This window comes from Temnothorax longispinosus, chromosome 4, assembly GCF_030848805.1.
Source record: "Temnothorax longispinosus isolate EJ_2023e chromosome 4, Tlon_JGU_v1, whole genome shotgun sequence".
In the NCBI taxonomy this organism is placed as follows: Eukaryota; Metazoa; Arthropoda; class Insecta; order Hymenoptera; family Formicidae; genus Temnothorax; species Temnothorax longispinosus.
In genome coordinates, this window is record NC_092361.1 from 6,037,956 (window position 1) to 6,054,878 (window position 16,923).

General features: G+C 37.0%; 3 protein-coding genes across 7 annotated transcripts; 1 reads left to right on the plus strand and 2 right to left on the minus strand.

Moving 5' to 3' along the window:
- Nucleotides 1–467: 467 nt before the first annotated feature.
- Nucleotides 468–3,167, minus strand: LOC139811086 (xaa-Pro aminopeptidase ApepP). The gene is made up of 6 exons (XM_071775141.1): nt 2,858–3,167; nt 1,667–2,775; nt 1,251–1,577; nt 1,017–1,147; nt 760–935; nt 468–684 (listed from the first exon to the last, which is right to left on the minus strand). Exons 2-6 carry the CDS (start codon nt 2,773–2,775, stop codon nt 562–564), a joined length of 1,866 nt encoding a protein of 621 aa, XP_071631242.1. The 5' UTR covers nt 2,858–3,167; the 3' UTR covers nt 468–561.
- A 180-nt stretch (nt 3,168–3,347) lies between these two features.
- LOC139811087 (rhomboid-related protein 4) lies at nt 3,348–5,453 on the plus strand. Of its 2 annotated transcripts, XM_071775143.1 has the most exons (4): nt 3,348–3,553; nt 4,018–4,096; nt 4,174–4,385; nt 4,577–5,453. In XM_071775143.1, the coding sequence occupies exons 3-4, from the start codon at nt 4,263–4,265 to the stop codon at nt 5,195–5,197; spliced, it is 744 nt and encodes a 247-aa protein (XP_071631244.1). In that variant the 5' UTR covers nt 3,348–3,553; nt 4,018–4,096; nt 4,174–4,262; the 3' UTR covers nt 5,198–5,453. The 2 variants fall into 2 exon arrangements, with proteins under 2 accessions (XP_071631244.1, XP_071631243.1); XM_071775142.1 differs by having other exon boundaries at nt 3,349–3,591; nt 4,018–4,385.
- A 272-nt stretch (nt 5,454–5,725) lies between these two features.
- Nucleotides 5,726–14,996, minus strand: Shtd (anaphase promoting complex subunit 1). Of its 4 annotated transcripts, none has more exons than XM_071775139.1 (22): nt 14,715–14,996; nt 14,208–14,288; nt 13,558–13,878; nt 13,264–13,334; nt 13,045–13,157; nt 12,664–12,936; nt 12,169–12,568; nt 11,865–12,048; nt 11,270–11,687; nt 10,154–11,134; nt 9,821–10,071; nt 9,429–9,687; nt 8,851–9,354; nt 8,578–8,785; nt 8,049–8,369; nt 7,727–7,955; nt 7,448–7,653; nt 7,020–7,359; nt 6,752–6,935; nt 6,193–6,492; nt 5,986–6,114; nt 5,726–5,903 (listed from the first exon to the last, which is right to left on the minus strand). In XM_071775139.1, the coding sequence occupies exons 1-22, from the start codon at nt 14,736–14,738 to the stop codon at nt 5,818–5,820; spliced, it is 5,883 nt and encodes a 1,960-aa protein (XP_071631240.1). In that variant the 5' UTR covers nt 14,739–14,996; the 3' UTR covers nt 5,726–5,817. The 4 variants fall into 4 exon arrangements, with proteins under 4 accessions (XP_071631240.1, XP_071631238.1, XP_071631237.1 ...); XM_071775137.1 differs by having other exon boundaries at nt 14,145–14,288; XM_071775136.1 differs by lacking the exon at nt 14,715–14,996 and adding an exon at nt 14,382–14,668 and having other exon boundaries at nt 14,145–14,288.
- Between the last annotated feature and the right edge of the window lie 1,927 nt (nt 14,997–16,923).

Sequence of the window (16,923 nt, forward strand, 5' to 3'; positions counted from 1 at the left end):
TCGTTGTTTTCCCCATCATCCCTAGATGCGCCTGCGAGATGTTATTTCCCCCTCCTCCCCTCCCTCTCGCCGTAATTATATTATAAAAAGATCTAAATAATGAACGACGCCTATAATTAATCGCTTTACATGGTTACGAGGGATATCGATTACTTATACAAATTAATCTCGTCTCACGAGGAATTATGTATCGAAAATCCATTGATAATAAGTAGCTTGATCGTGAAATACGATCGTATCGTCTTCCGTTTTCTCGTGTATAATTAATAATGCCGTCTATATACGCACGCGCTTTTTGAACAATCCGAACTTGGCCAATTTTTAAATGCTTCTCTTGAAAATACATCAAATAAAGATAAGGCAGATATTTTATATATCCTTTTGCTCGATCATATACGTATAACGCAGCTTCTACGTAAACATGCACTGAGAAAATAGATGGGGAGTTGAAAAATGTACATGTCTCATAGTTTTAATATATATATATATCGTGATAAAATTGTTACATGATCTCAAGAAATTTTTTTTTACAGCTCATCGTGTTGAGTTAAAGATAAATCTTCAGCGAGAAATGGGAAGGGTTTGTTTTTCAAGCCATTTAAGTGCCTGAATGTTCTCCGGTCCTTGTAGCAAAGGTTTCAAAACCTCCAAACACTTTACATGATAATTATTTAAATATTCGATCTGGAATAAGATACGTTGTGAAGCGTAAGTGAAATATTTTGAAATAAAGTCAGAAATATGTGAGAATGTGCGTACCTCCTTGTCCGTAAGCATTGATACATCGAGCAGACTCGTTTGAATAGGTACAAGCGTAACGGTTTCGAAAGTCAGGAAACCTCGATTTTTGTGATTGTAAGGAGTCTTCGCAGGAACAACTAACTCAATGTTCTCCAATCTAATGCCAAACTTCCCGTCTTCGTAATATCCCGGCTCTGCTTTTTAAGATACATGTTGCGTTCAATTGATTCAATTGATTACGTAAATGACATTCTATCTACGTGCTTTTATCATACCGTTTGATAAGAACATTCCCGGTTGTAAACCTGGGTCGTCTGGATGCGGCTTCCACGAGATACCAATCGGCTCTTCGTGGACATTGAGATAGGATCCTACTCCATGGCCGGTGCCGTGAAGATAATCGAGACTGCAAAATTAATTCGCAATTAGATATCAGGAGAATCAGATTTTTCTCACGTAAAATAGTATTTTCTGTGTGTTGTAATATTTTAATAAAAATTTTCGTGTACCCAACGCTCCATAAACTTTCGCGTGCCAGGGTGTCGAGGTAATTCCCTTTCGTTTTCAGGGGGAATATCATTGTCGATAGTCGGCATTGTCCCTTAAAAACTCTGGTGAAGCATTCACGTTCGAAACTCGTGGGCTCGCCAAAGTGTAACGTTCTCGTTACATCTGTCGTACCATCGTGATACTGTGCACCAGAATCACAGAGATAAAGTTCTTTATCTGTAATAGGCACATCAGTCTCTGCCGTAGGTGAATAATGAATAACTGCTCCGTGAGGACCGACAGATGAGATAGTGGTAAAACTTAATCCGACGAAGTGAGCTTGTTCCCTTATAAAAAAAAATAAATGTCTTGTATCTACGTTATATACATTTTACATTGTAAAAAGAGTCGCTTCGTAAAAACGTAATCGACTTACTGTCTAAACTTTTCCAATCGTGTCGCACCGGAGATTTCCGTAATACATTCGTTCGTGTTCTTTATCTTATCTTCTAGCCAAGCAAAATATTTTACAAGAGCGGCCGAATCTCTCACATGCGACGCTCTCATGCCCTCTATCTCGATAGAATTCTTTATCGATTTCATGACGCTAAGAGGCGTAATATCCGTATGTTTCTTAATATCCCCGCATAGGGCGTGTAGCGCAAAGCTGGATTTGTTGCTGATCCAAATTTTATCTTGATCCGTACACGAATTCACGAGCTCCTTCATGTAAACATATAAATCTTCGTAGGGGTGAAAGATTGGATCGACACCCTCGTTCTTCAGTTGCTCCAACGCCTCCTGGCTAACTCTACTTCTATCTATAAAGACATATACGTCTTTCAAGGTGAGAATAACGTATGCAAAGAAGACTGGATTGAAAGGTATGTCGGATCCTCTCCAATTTAGCAGGTATGCAATCGCATCCAGCGCGGTTACCACGAGCATCGTCGCGCCCTTCTCTCGCATAGCGTCGCGACACAATCTTACTTTGTCTCCTGCACTCTGGCCCGAGTATCGTAACGATTGCGGCAATATTATATTGGCCGTTGGCGCCGGCTGCTCATCAGCCCATACTTTGTCCACCAGGTTCTCAAGAAGTGGAAGTAAGCAATGACCAGCGGCGGCTAAGATACTGTGCAATCGCATCCACTGAGTATAACTTATTAGAACAGCGTCCGCTCCGACTGTGGATTTCGGAGGTAAATTCGAAGCCAGCCATGCACCGATGGTAGGTGTATCCAGTAAACCTTCCCTCATCAAAGTCCACGCCTCCGGCGGGTCCAACTCCGACATGGCTTGCTGATAATATCTCCCATCGGTCCACAGCAACGCTGCGTGATGCATAACGACCACCGTGCCGTAGGAACCACGGAAACCGCTGATAAAACGTCGCCTCTGGTCTCGCTCGGTGGAATACTCCGACTGATGCGCATCCTCGCCGTTGACGATCAGAGCCTGGATACCCTTCTCTCGTACACCTTGAACGTTCCTCATCAACTCCCGAAGCTGGGTCAGCTTCCAAAGTCCGTCCCTTCTTACCATCTTGTCAACAAAGAAAGCTTCGTTATTTTTATGCCCAACAACGGCAAATATGTAATCAATGAGAATCACCCAGGTGCCTTACCTTTTGCGAGATATCGTTCAAACGCTCCTCGTGTCACTCTACCGACGCATCTGTCACGTAGAAAGTAATAAGGATCCCTGTTGTCGTCTCCAGAGAACCACGTTATCTAGCAGTATCGCGAACACTCGTCTCCTGTTGTCCTTTTAAAAGATCAGCTATCTTATCGGCGCGATAAGAGAAAGCGATCGCACGTTGCCAAACAAGTCCTTATCTTCTCGGATACAGATGCGCGGTGGAGAACATGCTTCGGGGTGGAGGAACTCCGCTGGCTCCGCTACGCGGCCGACAACGCGTCCCCCAGCACCAGCTCCCGGCGCATCATATGTAGCTGTAGCTTCGGTGGCCATGTGGGTCTCGGAGTAGTTTCGATACTCCGACTCCGATACCTCGCGATACATCGCGAGCAAGGAGTGAGGAGGCCAACGACATGGCGCGGCCAATCGAAGTGCGCTACGTAGCCTCGCGAGTTCGGCTGTGAAATTTCCCTTCAAAATTTCATCTCACGTTCCGTTCAGTCGTTTCGTCATTTCTATGTCGATCGTAAATAATTCTGACAGTTTTGGAAATTGCACGGTCTCGCCGGTTTCGAAACTTGTCAGGGGTCTCCTTGAGGAAAACACAAAAGTCGACGCGGTCGTGAAAATACGAATCGGGATACGAACATAATTAGAACGCGTTGAAGGAGGGATTTTTTAGGTTAGAAAATCCATCTTATCGGTTGAACAACGGCGGCGGTATGCACGAATTGCGCGCGATTTTGTAATGCAAAATTGATTATGTTCCTCGTCCATCTAATCGAATGGTTTTATATAAACAAATTTATCCTGAAGCTTTTGAAAATAATATTACAAATTGTTGAGGTTATGAGCTAACTATCCTGCCTTCTATTTTATTAAAGTGAATAAATTATTCTGAGATACTCCTATTCCATTCATGCAGAATTTTGAAATGTTAGAGTGGCATTTGTAGTCCGATCTTATATTTAATGTTCAGATTGCTTCAGTTTAATCGCCAGATTTTATAAAATTAGCTTGACTAGTAAAATTTCAGATCACTTGAAACCAGATTCAAGATAATCCATAAGATCGGAGCACAAATGCTACCCATATAATTTACTTTAATAAAAAATTGCTTTTAATTTTATTCTATTCTTTTTACAGTTTCAAGCGACAGCCTCGATTCCTCAGAATCTTTTTTTTACATACGCAACGAGAAACGTCAAGCAAGCACATTTTCAGCGTAACTTGAGAAGTGAATTATTTTACACACTTATCTGTATTAATAAAAAAATATGGATATTTAAAATTTACTCGCAGAAGACTCTCGTAGAGATGTGACACATCTTCCAGTGTTCTAAGGCTGATTATCTCATCAAACGAAATATTGCGTCATATACTACATCGTAATGATACGTAATCAAAGACGACAGCAGGCCCTGCAGAACGGGATATTCTTGCTGGGTATGCAGATTCTGAACTATGGACTTGACAAAGTACCACCTGCTACTCTAATTGGAGTCATCGCTCAGGTAATTTTTACCATAAACATTTTTTATAATTTTAACAATCTGACTCCATTATTCTATAATTTTAAACCCAGTTTGCTTTAATTTTCATAAAAGAATTGAATCCCTCTTTATAATATGCAGCTTTTACAAGCAGCCGAGTAGTATTGTATTTATAGAGCGCACAAAATAATACATATTCACTCTCTTTCTAGACTTTACTGTACGCTGGATTGATACGGGTGCCGTGGAACGCGGAGGACGTATGCATATCGGCCGTGAAAATAATTAAGTACAAAGACTGGCAATCATTCTTCTTTTCAAATTTCGAACATGGATCCGACATGCATTTGTACTACAACATGCTTTCCTTCATTCTGAAGGGCTCCTACTTGGAGCCCATCTACGGAACGATAAACTTTGCACTTTTACTCGTTATATTATCCATCGGATGTAGCGCTATGTATGTATCCCTAGGATACATACTGATGCAGTTAACGGCCGATTATGGATATTTCACAGCTTGCGCCATCGGCTTTTCTGCCACGTTATTCGCATTGAAAGTCATCGCGCTGTGCGAAGAACGCGACAAATTGCACAATATTGGTGGATTTGTAGTACCGAGTAAATTAGCGGTGTGGCTTGAGCTGATATTGATACACCTATTGGTCCCAAATTCTTCCTTCATCGGTCACCTGGGTGGTATTTTAGTTGGATGCTTATATTCTTATACATTTGTTGGAGAAACGATCGACAACTTGATACACACAATAACTGGCACACCTATTATACATGAAGAACAATTTTATAGAAGACGAAACAGGCTAATTGCATAACATTTTGTAATTTTCATCGATTATATTTGCGGCTCTAATTTAATGTATATATCATATATCGAATCGGATCGTTACATAAAAAATAATTCTATGGAGTACAACTAGAGGGAGGTTAATTTTAAGACTTCTGTGGGCCTGGATAATAATATGTAACATATAGATATATTAATGTACGAGTACAAATATTTTATACAGATATATTATGATTATTTTGACTTTGTTACAGTTTATTTAAAATAAAGCCTATATTGATGTATTTTTTTTCTTATTTTGACCCTAAATTCAATCCCTGAAGTATTGACATATGCTATGTATACATGTGTTATTTCTGAATAATTTGTCCTTTTTAATTGCTTTATTCGTAAGATTTTTATTCTTTATTATCATGTAAATTTTATCAAATATTCAATGCAAAAATTATAAATTATTTCACATAGCTAGATATTGATGTGCAATAATATTCTTACTTTACAAGTATAACAAATAAAAAGATTACGATGACTTTGACGACAAGAAAAAATAATAAGATCTTGTTCAACCATTTTCAACGTTTTTATTATATATATAGTACATGTATTTTTATATTAAATAATGACTTTACATAATGACAGTTTAAACCTTTAAACTGTCTGTAAAATCTTGCGCAATTTATACAGTGTAATATTCGGTGTACTAGAAGAACACTGCATTGTCGTAACCGAATTCACTAAAAAGAAACATAGAAGAAAGTAAAACACATTTTTATCAGTGCAAGAACAAAAAACATATATATGCTTGTAGAAACTTACAAATTGATTTATCCTCGATCGGATATGGTATGCCATAGAATATAAAATATGCACACATTTTAGCTAGAGTTGTGGTATCAGCCTGCACCATTCCGTTTGTAAGATATTCTTTAAACACAGATTTCATTTCTGAAAAATAGAAAAAAAGTTAAATATAACAAAATTATATAACAATAAACCATTGAAATGTAATGCGTTAAAAAATACCGTGTTCCCATTTATCCAAAATGATCGCTGTTTTCTGTTTAATCGCGAGCATACTTTCTATGCTGAACAATGGATTTTCGTCATCCGCAAAGTTGTTTCTTCTCGATATTTGTGACGAAAGGAGCTTTATTTGCCATATCGCAAAGCTGTTCGGTTGCTCCTCAATAATTTTTATACTTTTAATTATGTGCAACCACGATGGTATAAGACTTACTTTATCTTTTGTAATGCATTCGTACACAATTATTGCGAATATATGAAGAAAGTACTGTTCAAATTCTGGCATTTTGCATTGCACATCTGTAAATTTACAATTATTCGATAAAAATATCGTTGTGTAAAATACACAATCGAAAGAGTTACGAGATCTAGCATGGAAAAAGAAATGTATCAAGAGAATCTCTTAATTTGTGAAATAACTAGTAATAGTACAATCTCATTCTTTTTCATGCCGAAAATATCGTATAAGTTATAAAAAACTACGTAAAATATCTTACAGATATATTATCTGTTAATCTTGAATTAAGATTTATATTTAAAAAACACAATCAAATCGTACCGTTTTGCGATGAATACTTGATACATTCGGAACGAACCATTCCTTTTTTAGACCATTGCAAAAAATACGTCACTATGTTCAACACAGTTTTATCATTTGTAAATGATGTGACATGCTCTGGCCGTGCAGCCCATGCGATTGCATTTTCTGTCGTTAGAGTTTGAGCCACTAAGCTTCTAAAACCCTACAAAATAAAATAAAATACTTATCAGTGATATTTACAAAACGTCTAACAAAATAAATATAACTTTAAGTAATAATGTATTACATGAGGATCTTCCAGATACGATAAGCAACCAGCTCTCTGCTTGATACTTAAGAAATCATGTCTTTCCAGCATGTTTTCTAGTTGCTGCCAATTGTGATGTTTTAAAAATGTAATTTTCCAGTATCTTGAATCTTTCAATTCAATTTTCTTCAAACTACATAACTGTGGTAATAAACAGGGCGCTTGTAGACTGATCTCTTGGCCTTCGGCTTCTTTGTCAGTCTCGAATGTTAAATGTATTGTCGCGTAACAATACTGACCAGTATCTATGTCTCTCGGTAAGATAATACGTGGTTCAGCTGCTAACACATATAAGTGGCGCAACGCTTGTAAATGATACCTGTTGAAGTAATAACACTGTTTAGATACAAAAGTTTATTGTCTAAGAAATTTAAAACAAATGATTATAAGAATAACAGTTTACAAACCTATTGTCATTGCTGTGGGTTGGAAACTTTGGGAAAAGTGAAATTATAAGAGCGGCAACTGCATTCGGACTGTTAGAAAGTGTATATCTTCCACCACCCAGAAAAAGGAGACCAAGAGCCATGTGGGTTGCCAGATGAGAACCGTATGTGACTACGCCGCTGGCGGGTCCTACGCGAGTGCGTATGTGTCTGCATATCCTCATAATCTGCATAGTTATGTATAGAATTATAGATCGTCAATAAGTGTTCCATGATTAGTCATTAAATATCAAGACTTACGTCTAAATTGCCGGTACCCGCCATCACCACGGCGGTTGAAAGTAGAACAACGTTTAGGCATGTTTCAACGGTCGATTTGCCAGCCAATTCGGCTATAGTTTTGTGCGACAACGCCGTGAACATCTGAGCATAATTATACAAAGTCTTGAAAGCGTTCTTATTTGCAGTGCCTGCATATTTCAGTCCCAGTGCCATACAAGCACCCGCTATAATGTTGCAGTACGCCTGGCTATAAATTGTATCATAACGATTACATAAATTTCCACATCAGATTATGGTAAGAGATACACAGATGCTTTTTCAAGAAGATACGATCGCTTACTTGATAGTTTCCAAATCCACGTTCTGCGTGACTTCCGGCGTAGGCTTTTGCAATCTGTATTTATAAACGATATTCGGCACATGACTAGAAACCCACAACTTGGTTGGCTCGATATCGTCCCACAAGATCAGCGACTTGGCGAGCACTCTTAACAGTAGGAAATCTGGCCTCACAAATTCTAATAGATACTGTGTATCGGGTGGTTGCATCCATTCGGCTACCGCACGATTTCCGGTATTAAAATACATTAATCCTAAAGCTATCGTTGCTCCTGGGCTCGTTACGTCGATATTTATCGAGTCACCTTCACGTATCTGATAACTGCAAACAAAGATACGGATTTATAAATTGTTCGCGAGGAAAACTTTCCTATATTACTGATTCTATTTTATTAACGTGCAGAAAAAAAATTGCAAATATTTTTTGCAGAAAAGGTTTTAATTTTAGATCTTTCGAAACAAATTTCTTCGAATTAGAATGTTTTGAATTGCATGGATTTTTTTATTCATTATATATAAATTCAGTGTACCTGGGAGACTTGTATTTATCTTTCTGTGCTCCAGAAAAAGGTCTTATGTGCCCACCGACCATGTAATAGTGTAAAGTATCAGGTATGCTTGCAGGTATATCTGTTCCACCACCAGAGCCAAGTACTACCAGACCTAATGCTAATCCCGCTGCCAAGGAATATGACTCGCGGTCCACACAGTTTTTCATTTCAGGTCCTGGCGGCCTGCCTATAAATAAATTCATATATCAGCATACATATTGAAACTTATCTTGTTTATCGATAGACAATTACCAATCTCAGATAATAAAGCATGCGAGATATGTCTATGCGCAGTTCCTTGATACACCAGACCAACTCCCATTAGTGCCGCTACTTGGACATTCTGTTGTACATTTAATTCGATACTCGTTGGTGGCAGGAGCGTTTCCACGTGTAACGATAATAATTTAGTCATAGATACGTTCATCGTGCCACGATGCGTTGCTGATAAGCCCAGCAAAAGTCCAACGCTAGTGGCTTCGTGACAATCGGCTAGATATTCGTATGTACTTAAAGGAGCTAAGTTCTTCAGATGTCCGTTTAAACCGAGAGCCATCAGAAATCCTGAGTGTTCTACCCCATATTCACCCTGTTGCTGTTTATTGTACACTATCCATGTCGAGTCGATGTTCGCAGCATCCGGATGAATACACAGGCCCGCAGCTATGCCGTTATGAAACAGCGGCCACAGATTCATGTTTGGCGGAACGTCTATGTGAGTTAACTCAACGGTAGTTCCACGGGGCGGTGCTTTACCTAATAAAAACGATTAAAACAATTAATTAATCAATTTAAAAAATTAATTCAAGCCGTGATACACGCAATCATACCAGTTAGACACAATCGTGGAATGGGTAATTGCTCCGTTATCATCGGGGTGGAAGTTCTCAATGTAAACATGCCTCTAGCCACAGGTAATGCCATTGTTCTCGTGCATAACGTGAGTAAGTGTCTTTCCTGCTCCTCTATAAACTCGTGATCGCTTACATTCGATCTTTGAACTATCGCTATCCTCATTGGTTTCGAGGAATTAAGCAACCTTCGCACCTCAGCAATTCTATGATCCTTACTAAATCGTAACTTTAATATCTATCGAATGAAACAGAGCGCGAGTTATAAGCATTGTAAAAAATATATACCTATGTCTAACATAGATTACAAATAATTTTGCAAAGCATTATATGCATGAGAAGAAACGTAAAAAAATCTTATGATCAAATACCATATCATCAAATTCCATGCCGTCGTCTTGTTCATCCTTTATCGCGTAATCCCTCGTTTCGCCATCAGTATATTGCAATCTCGATGATGGTTTTAAATGCTTATCTAAAACGGCTAGATCTTGGCGATCTATGAGTTCGTACACCTGCATAGGCCAATTTGACGGTGGACTTTCTCTACATCTGTGCATAACGTCTTTTATCATCAACGATACCGCAGGTGGCAATGTCTCGAGGTCTTCTTTTCTCATACCTAGGATCAAAATATTATTTTACATCTTTGAGAAAAGGATAATTTCTATAATACTCGATAACTTGTTGCAGCGTGATCATACCCATCTCGTGATATAATAATATTATCCTATCCGTTGTGGGTTTCTCCAATTTCTTCAGTATCTCTTTGTCAGTTTTGCTTCCGCTTTCTTGAAGATCAATACGATTTCCAGCAGGTACAATTAATTTGATATATTTCTCCATTTCAATTACATCAACACGATTTTCATTTGCTATAAGCGCGATTAGATACACTATATTTCTCGTTCTTGGATTAACGTGGCTTAAATACGGGAATGCAGTTACATCCGCTCCATCTAACATGATATTTAACGTTTCAAATATGCCTGGTGGTTTCCGAGGCATGTAACTTAGAAATGCTATTTTCCGCAGGTCTGAATCGTTGATTTGAGACTTCATGGTTTTTAGATACGACAACGAGGGTGAATCAAGAAAGTAATGATGAGCGTACATCTCGAATTTCAGATCCATGCTCAATTGATACAATAACTGCCCGAGCAACGGCAGACTTTCCGATATAACGCTGTTCAATTTCAATTCTTCGTACAAGAGATGAAGAGAAAATAAAATTAGTGGAAAATGTGGAAACAGGACGGCTTGTACATTTATTTTGCCAACGTTACTCGATTCTGCACTTTGAGACGTCGTGCCGAGAAAGTTTGATATCTTCTGACCCTTCAGCACATTCGAGGCAAAAGTTCGAGAATTTTTATATTCGTTCGAATTTAATATGTACAACCAATCATCCGTAGATCCACAATTGCTAGTCTTTTGCTTTTTGGGTAGCACCATAGGGCTGTTACGTTCTGTACACTGATCCTTTTCGTTGTTTCGCATCAGACGTAATTTTTCTACATCATATCCCAATAATGTGAACAGAACTATTAGAAAGAGATCCCATTCTTGCGCCGGCGAAAAGTCTTGTGGGCCTGGAGCATTTCTAGCGCCATACCATTTAATCAGCAATTGCATTGCTAAATCTTTTTGAAGAACGCTTCGTAACGTATGTAAACATTTAGTGACTGTAAAAAAAATATGTTATCTAAACTAATTACAATACGTGTGTACAAATAACTAATTTAAATTATTTGCAATTCTTGTAATAAACTTAGTTTTTTATATATCAATAAAATCTTTTTCAGATTTCATGTACTTACCTAAAGGCGATGTACTGGAAACAGGTAACGTTATACGAAAATATTGCTTTTTTCCGCATTCTACGGTTACCTCATAGGTTAACTCATTGCCTACAGTTTCTTTTAAAGCGAGAAAGTTTGTGTCCAGTAATGAATTTTCCAACAGTATCGGCGGACGAGCACAATTACCACTTACGGGACTCAGTAGGTGTAAAGCTTCTTCCAATTTAATTTCGTGCGAGGCTGTGCAGCTCTGAGAAATCAAGGAACTTCGTCTCGGAAATGGAGATCCAAGCTTATGATTACTATTTGACAAAAAGTAATTGTTGCCCGTAAAATTCGAGAGCATCCCAGGTATGTGCAATTTGCCCACGCATGTAACTCCTGTGTATAACGCTATTCCGTTTGACAAATCCACAATTGCTATCATATGCAAATTCTGGAAGAAGCCAATTCTTTACGTAAGTTAAGTTATTTCAATTATCATATACATATCTTATGTTTTAAATGATTTCATGCTTTCTTTTGTAAGTTCTTTAAATAAGATAAATAAGAAATATGCTAAATTAGTTATATAATGTTGTTTTGTAATGTATGTGCATCAATATGTACTAACCGATAAACTGATAGCATCTTTAGCCACAATGTTCGTTACCATCCCGAAAATGATCTGCTGTTGTTTGTTAGTCTTTTCCAATCTTACTAAGGACAGTTGCGAACGATTCGGAATCAAATAGCCCAAGTAATTCTGTCCAACAAGGTCTGATGTTAAAAAAACCTTAGATGCACGACCAGTATCTCTAAAAAATAAAAAAAAAATGAATAAATAAAATTTCCTCATTATCTAAAAAATATAAATAAGTTTCTCCTTAAAGCTTCCCGAAAGCGTAGGCAATATGTATAACACGCGGAATACTTACTTTGACAAACCAACGTTTTCTGTCCATACATGTTCAAGACAGATTTCGGGATACAAAGGTTTGCTCGCGGTTGGAATATCTTTCAATCGGATGCTATTGTAACTGACAGCTGGACTATGCGTTTGATTCAAGGCAGTTACCATGAGGGTCTGATGTAATCTGCTATGGTAGGTATTTGAGTTTACAGGTGCTCCAAGCAGAGGAGACATAGCCACCGAATGCGTAGGTGATTGGCAACGAGAAATGGTAGCCATCGAGCTTTGTGAACGTGAATGCTGTTGTTGCTGAGAAGGTGACGGCCCGCCCGAATTGGTACTATAAGAGGTAGTACGCGATCCAAACGGAGTATTAGACAATCCTAAACTAATACCAGTGTTATTTATTTGTAAGCTTGAAATGCCTGCAACAGATACATTTCATTTAGCCATATCAATGTTTTTTATTATCCATGTTAATTAATTGTTATCTTTAGCAGTTTAACATCATCTTTCTTACCAAAAAGAAAGGGACTTAGAGGACCCTTATTAGTGCAGCTTTTGTTGGCGGATAAATTGCTGCCAACATTTAATGGCGACATATTTGTTGAATGATTGAATAAACTCATCGTGTCGTTACTTCCACAAACTATTTGACATTCCTCGGCTGACGCTTTGCGAATTTTGTAAATTGAATGCAAGCCTGTCTTCGTATCGTATACTACCGCAAAGGATGGCTCTGAACTAGTAAATATGATCTGCTGACTCGACTCGTTCATATACGACACAGATCCTAAAATTTTAGTTCAATTGTATGATAAAAATTAATCAGAACTTTCACATAAAATCAAGCAATTTTATACGTTAGTCTTCATATATAATTCCACAAAAAATTGTTTACCATGCTTAATAAGTAAAGGGCAAATTTCATCTAATGGATGCATCAATGAAAAGGCCACTGGTAAATTATTATCTTGTTGCGCTGGTAATCTGCTGCTTTCAAATGATACATATCTGAAAATAAAATAAACATATATGTTGTAATTAAAATTTTGTCTGTGTAAAATAAAACTATAAAACATAAGAACTATAAAACATAATTTTAAAAAATTATACATACCTCGAATCTGTAATTGGCACTTGAGACTTTTCAAGTATAATCCCATATTTTGTCGGCCAAACGGCGGAGACCTGTCAATTAATGTATTTAAAATTATGATTATAATGGCAAATTAGTATAAATCTCTACAATTCATTTAGTGGTTGTAATAATTTTTGATATTTGCTCAAGCATTTCATAATTTGCTAGAAACTTATGCAAAGCAAAGAAATACAATATCATCAAATACGTCTTTACTTTGGCTACATATTTTATTCCACACATAAAAAAAAAGAAAAACAACAGATGTTTTACCTGAAATTGCAAAGCAGAAACATAGTCTTCGCCATTTTCTGTAAAAACTTTAAGAGTATAGGAGTCAAGCAAGCAAATACACTCTATAGATCTGTCGACTGACGAACCATCAATTTCATGTTCTTTACTCTTGGTCAAGTGATCCGGGATACTAGTGTGAAAGGTACACCAAAGCGCATGCTTAATATCCGTTTCACAAGTGTAAGTTGCTTTAAGCACTCGAGTAGTCTGATTTCCCTTACAGTGAACCGCTACTTTCCCCGAGTAATATAACTCTTCCTCCTCACATATTTTATTACTGCGTACCAACCATGTCTCTTCCTAAAAATTGTGAAATTTTCATTAAATATTTTACTTCGAAGACTCCGCATGGAGAAAAGTGAATTACGAGAGAGAATGGATGCCAGGAGACACAAGCCCTTTTCCAAATTTGATCTTATTTTCTATCGCATTAACAAAATGATATTCAAATCAATATATATGTAACTAGAAACGTGTTTTGAAGTAGGCAACATTGCTACACAAATTCTACATGGGCTACACCCATTCTCTCTTTTTTGCTATAGTTGTTCATTTTAAAATCTTACAGGAGACTTATCCGATATATTTACTTCGCTAAATCTTTTTAATAGAACATTTTCTCCACCAACCGTTCGATTATTGGACAGCTGCTGACTGATCAGGGATCCAGGATGCTTTTCGATTATCTCTTGGCCACCTGGCTTGTATTCCTTAAAAAAAAAAAACCATCAAGCAGCTTTTATATTATCAATCATTTTTATAAATTACTGGGTTTTCGAAGATAACTGAGAATCTCTTCTTACTTTATAAGTAACGTAATTATTATCCATATCGTAAATCAGATAACAATAGTCGTTCATCTAACATTATAATCTAAAGGGTTAACTCAATACAAATAAATCGTTAATAAAGAAAATATCAACTTGAGTTGCAAAAGGCATGATTCGGGGACATTTTGATCCGCGCCGAGACGTCAGAACTGAAATGAGAGACAGTAATAAAAGTCTCTGTATCGCACCGTGACATTTTCTTAACCTTAAAGCAAACCGCTTTCGCTCGTGCTCATTGTTAACCGTACTTCCCCAATTGTCTCGATCCTACGGGACAAATAAATAATTCTAATGATTTATCTTTACCACCGGTTCTGAGGCGGCGATCATCCTCTCCCTGGTCTCATCCAGATTTGCTGGCTGTGTTTACAAATACCGCGAGGGAACAGTACCCACTTGGCTCAGGCTCTCTTTCTACACAGCGTCGCGTGCGAACGGTACGAGTACGAGGCGACGCGACGAATATACTCCGAAAATACCGAAAAAATCGTGCATGAACACGAACGCGATCCGCATCATCTTCAAACGATACCGCTCCGGGTATGCGTATGCAACGTGCAACGCAACGTGCAACGCGTGTACATACATATATACGTACACATACAACATACAACATCTTCTGGCTGTGAAACTGCGTTCAAAAAACACGACAAACGGATCGGCTTCCGGAAGACGAATCTGATTGGTAGATCTGAAGGTATTTTTGTAATTTTTCTTCACAGAATTCTAATTTTTTTTTTTTTACGAGTGGTTGAAAGCTGAGCGAAATATTCTCTAAACTTTTCATCTTTCTCTCTCTCTAATTGTTATAGGTTGATGAAAAAGACCTGTCGTTTTTCTCTCAAGTTATTGTATTAAATTAAAATTAAAATTAAACTAAACTTTTTATCTTTTTTTAGTTCTTAGTATAGAATTAGTTAAATTCCAAAAGTTGAATCAAAATTGAAATTAATCTATATACATGAAACTGCTACTTTTCTATAAGAACTGCAAGTTGATTGGCTTAAATCGTAACTTGGACACAGTTCTTGCATCGTGGACACCGGGCTTTACAGAAAAATAGCAGTTTCATTGGCTTAAACCAAAACAGTTCTTGCATCGTGGACACCGGGCTTAGGGCTGGTTTATAATAGCCGTAACCGTTGATTTAAGCCGTAATCTTTAAGAAATTGACCAATCACAGTCGATTATTCTTCTCACATTCGACTGTGATTGATCAATTTCTTAAAGATTACGGCTTAAATCAACGGTTACGGCTATTATAAATCAACCCTTGCCCGGTGTCCACGATGCAAGAACTGCACCAAGTTTCGGTTTAAGCCAATGAAACTGCTACTTTTCTGTAAGAGCTGCAAGTTGATTGCCGAGACTCGAACCAGATCCGTGAAAAATATCGCCACTTTCAGTTTTTGTACAGTTTAATAGGAATATCGCGAGAGAAAGAAAGATTTTTATCTGAATCGGATCGACATAAAGAGAGAGCATATAGTAAAGAAGCTAGCTTTCGAGAATTTAAACGCGAATACTTTGTTATATTATGAGCGAATTAGTTTACGTCACTCTGTCAAGCTTTTAATATATCGATATCGGTAGTATAATAATAATAATACATTTAAAAGCGCTTAATTTAAAAGTAGGTCCTCTGCAAGATGGAATTATATGAGTCACAAACTTAATTAGCAACTATCGCTTATATAATTACAGGCTTATTGGTCTGTATATTTATTTATTTCACTATAAAATAATGTTTAAAACGTTTATATTAATTCTGATTGCAGACGGACCTTCGGGAACACTAGCGCCTTCTTCTTTTAACATGAATAACTAAAAATCTATATTTCGGCTAATTACCGAGTTTATAAATATTTAATTAAAATTATCTGACTCACAAACCTTTTTAATCACACTTCATAACTCTTCATACGAAATACAAACGATTCCGTATAAAAACTTTTATTAATTTATCTATTTCGGCTAAATGCATGGTGTAAAAATAATTAATTAATTACAATTAAACGAATGACTCACAAACTTTTTCAATTGCACTTCAAAAGTCTTCATACGAAATACAAACGATTTCATATGGTAGATTCTTTCTCGGACATTCATTTCCGGTCAAATACATATACGAATAATGCTGTACAGTATTGTGCGTTACATAAGACAAAGACTTAAGGCATAAAACACTGCCAAGACAGCCATTCTGCTTAGGCCCTTAGCGTTGTCGTTAAACAAATGCGAATCACCAACACAAAGCTGACAGATAACAGTTAAGGCAACTACTCGAGATTGACGAGAGTGCCTAAATGCATAATATCTGTGCAGTGTTTAAAATAATTATTATCTTTTAATCTAACTAAATACATCTTTTTGGTAAAATATATTTGTGTATTTATTATACTTTTATTTTAAAAAAATTGTAAATCTTAAATTTTACTAATTTTAATTTATGTTTTAACAACTATTTGTATTTTAATATCAAGAATTTACTAACGATATTATTAATGTAGTTTTT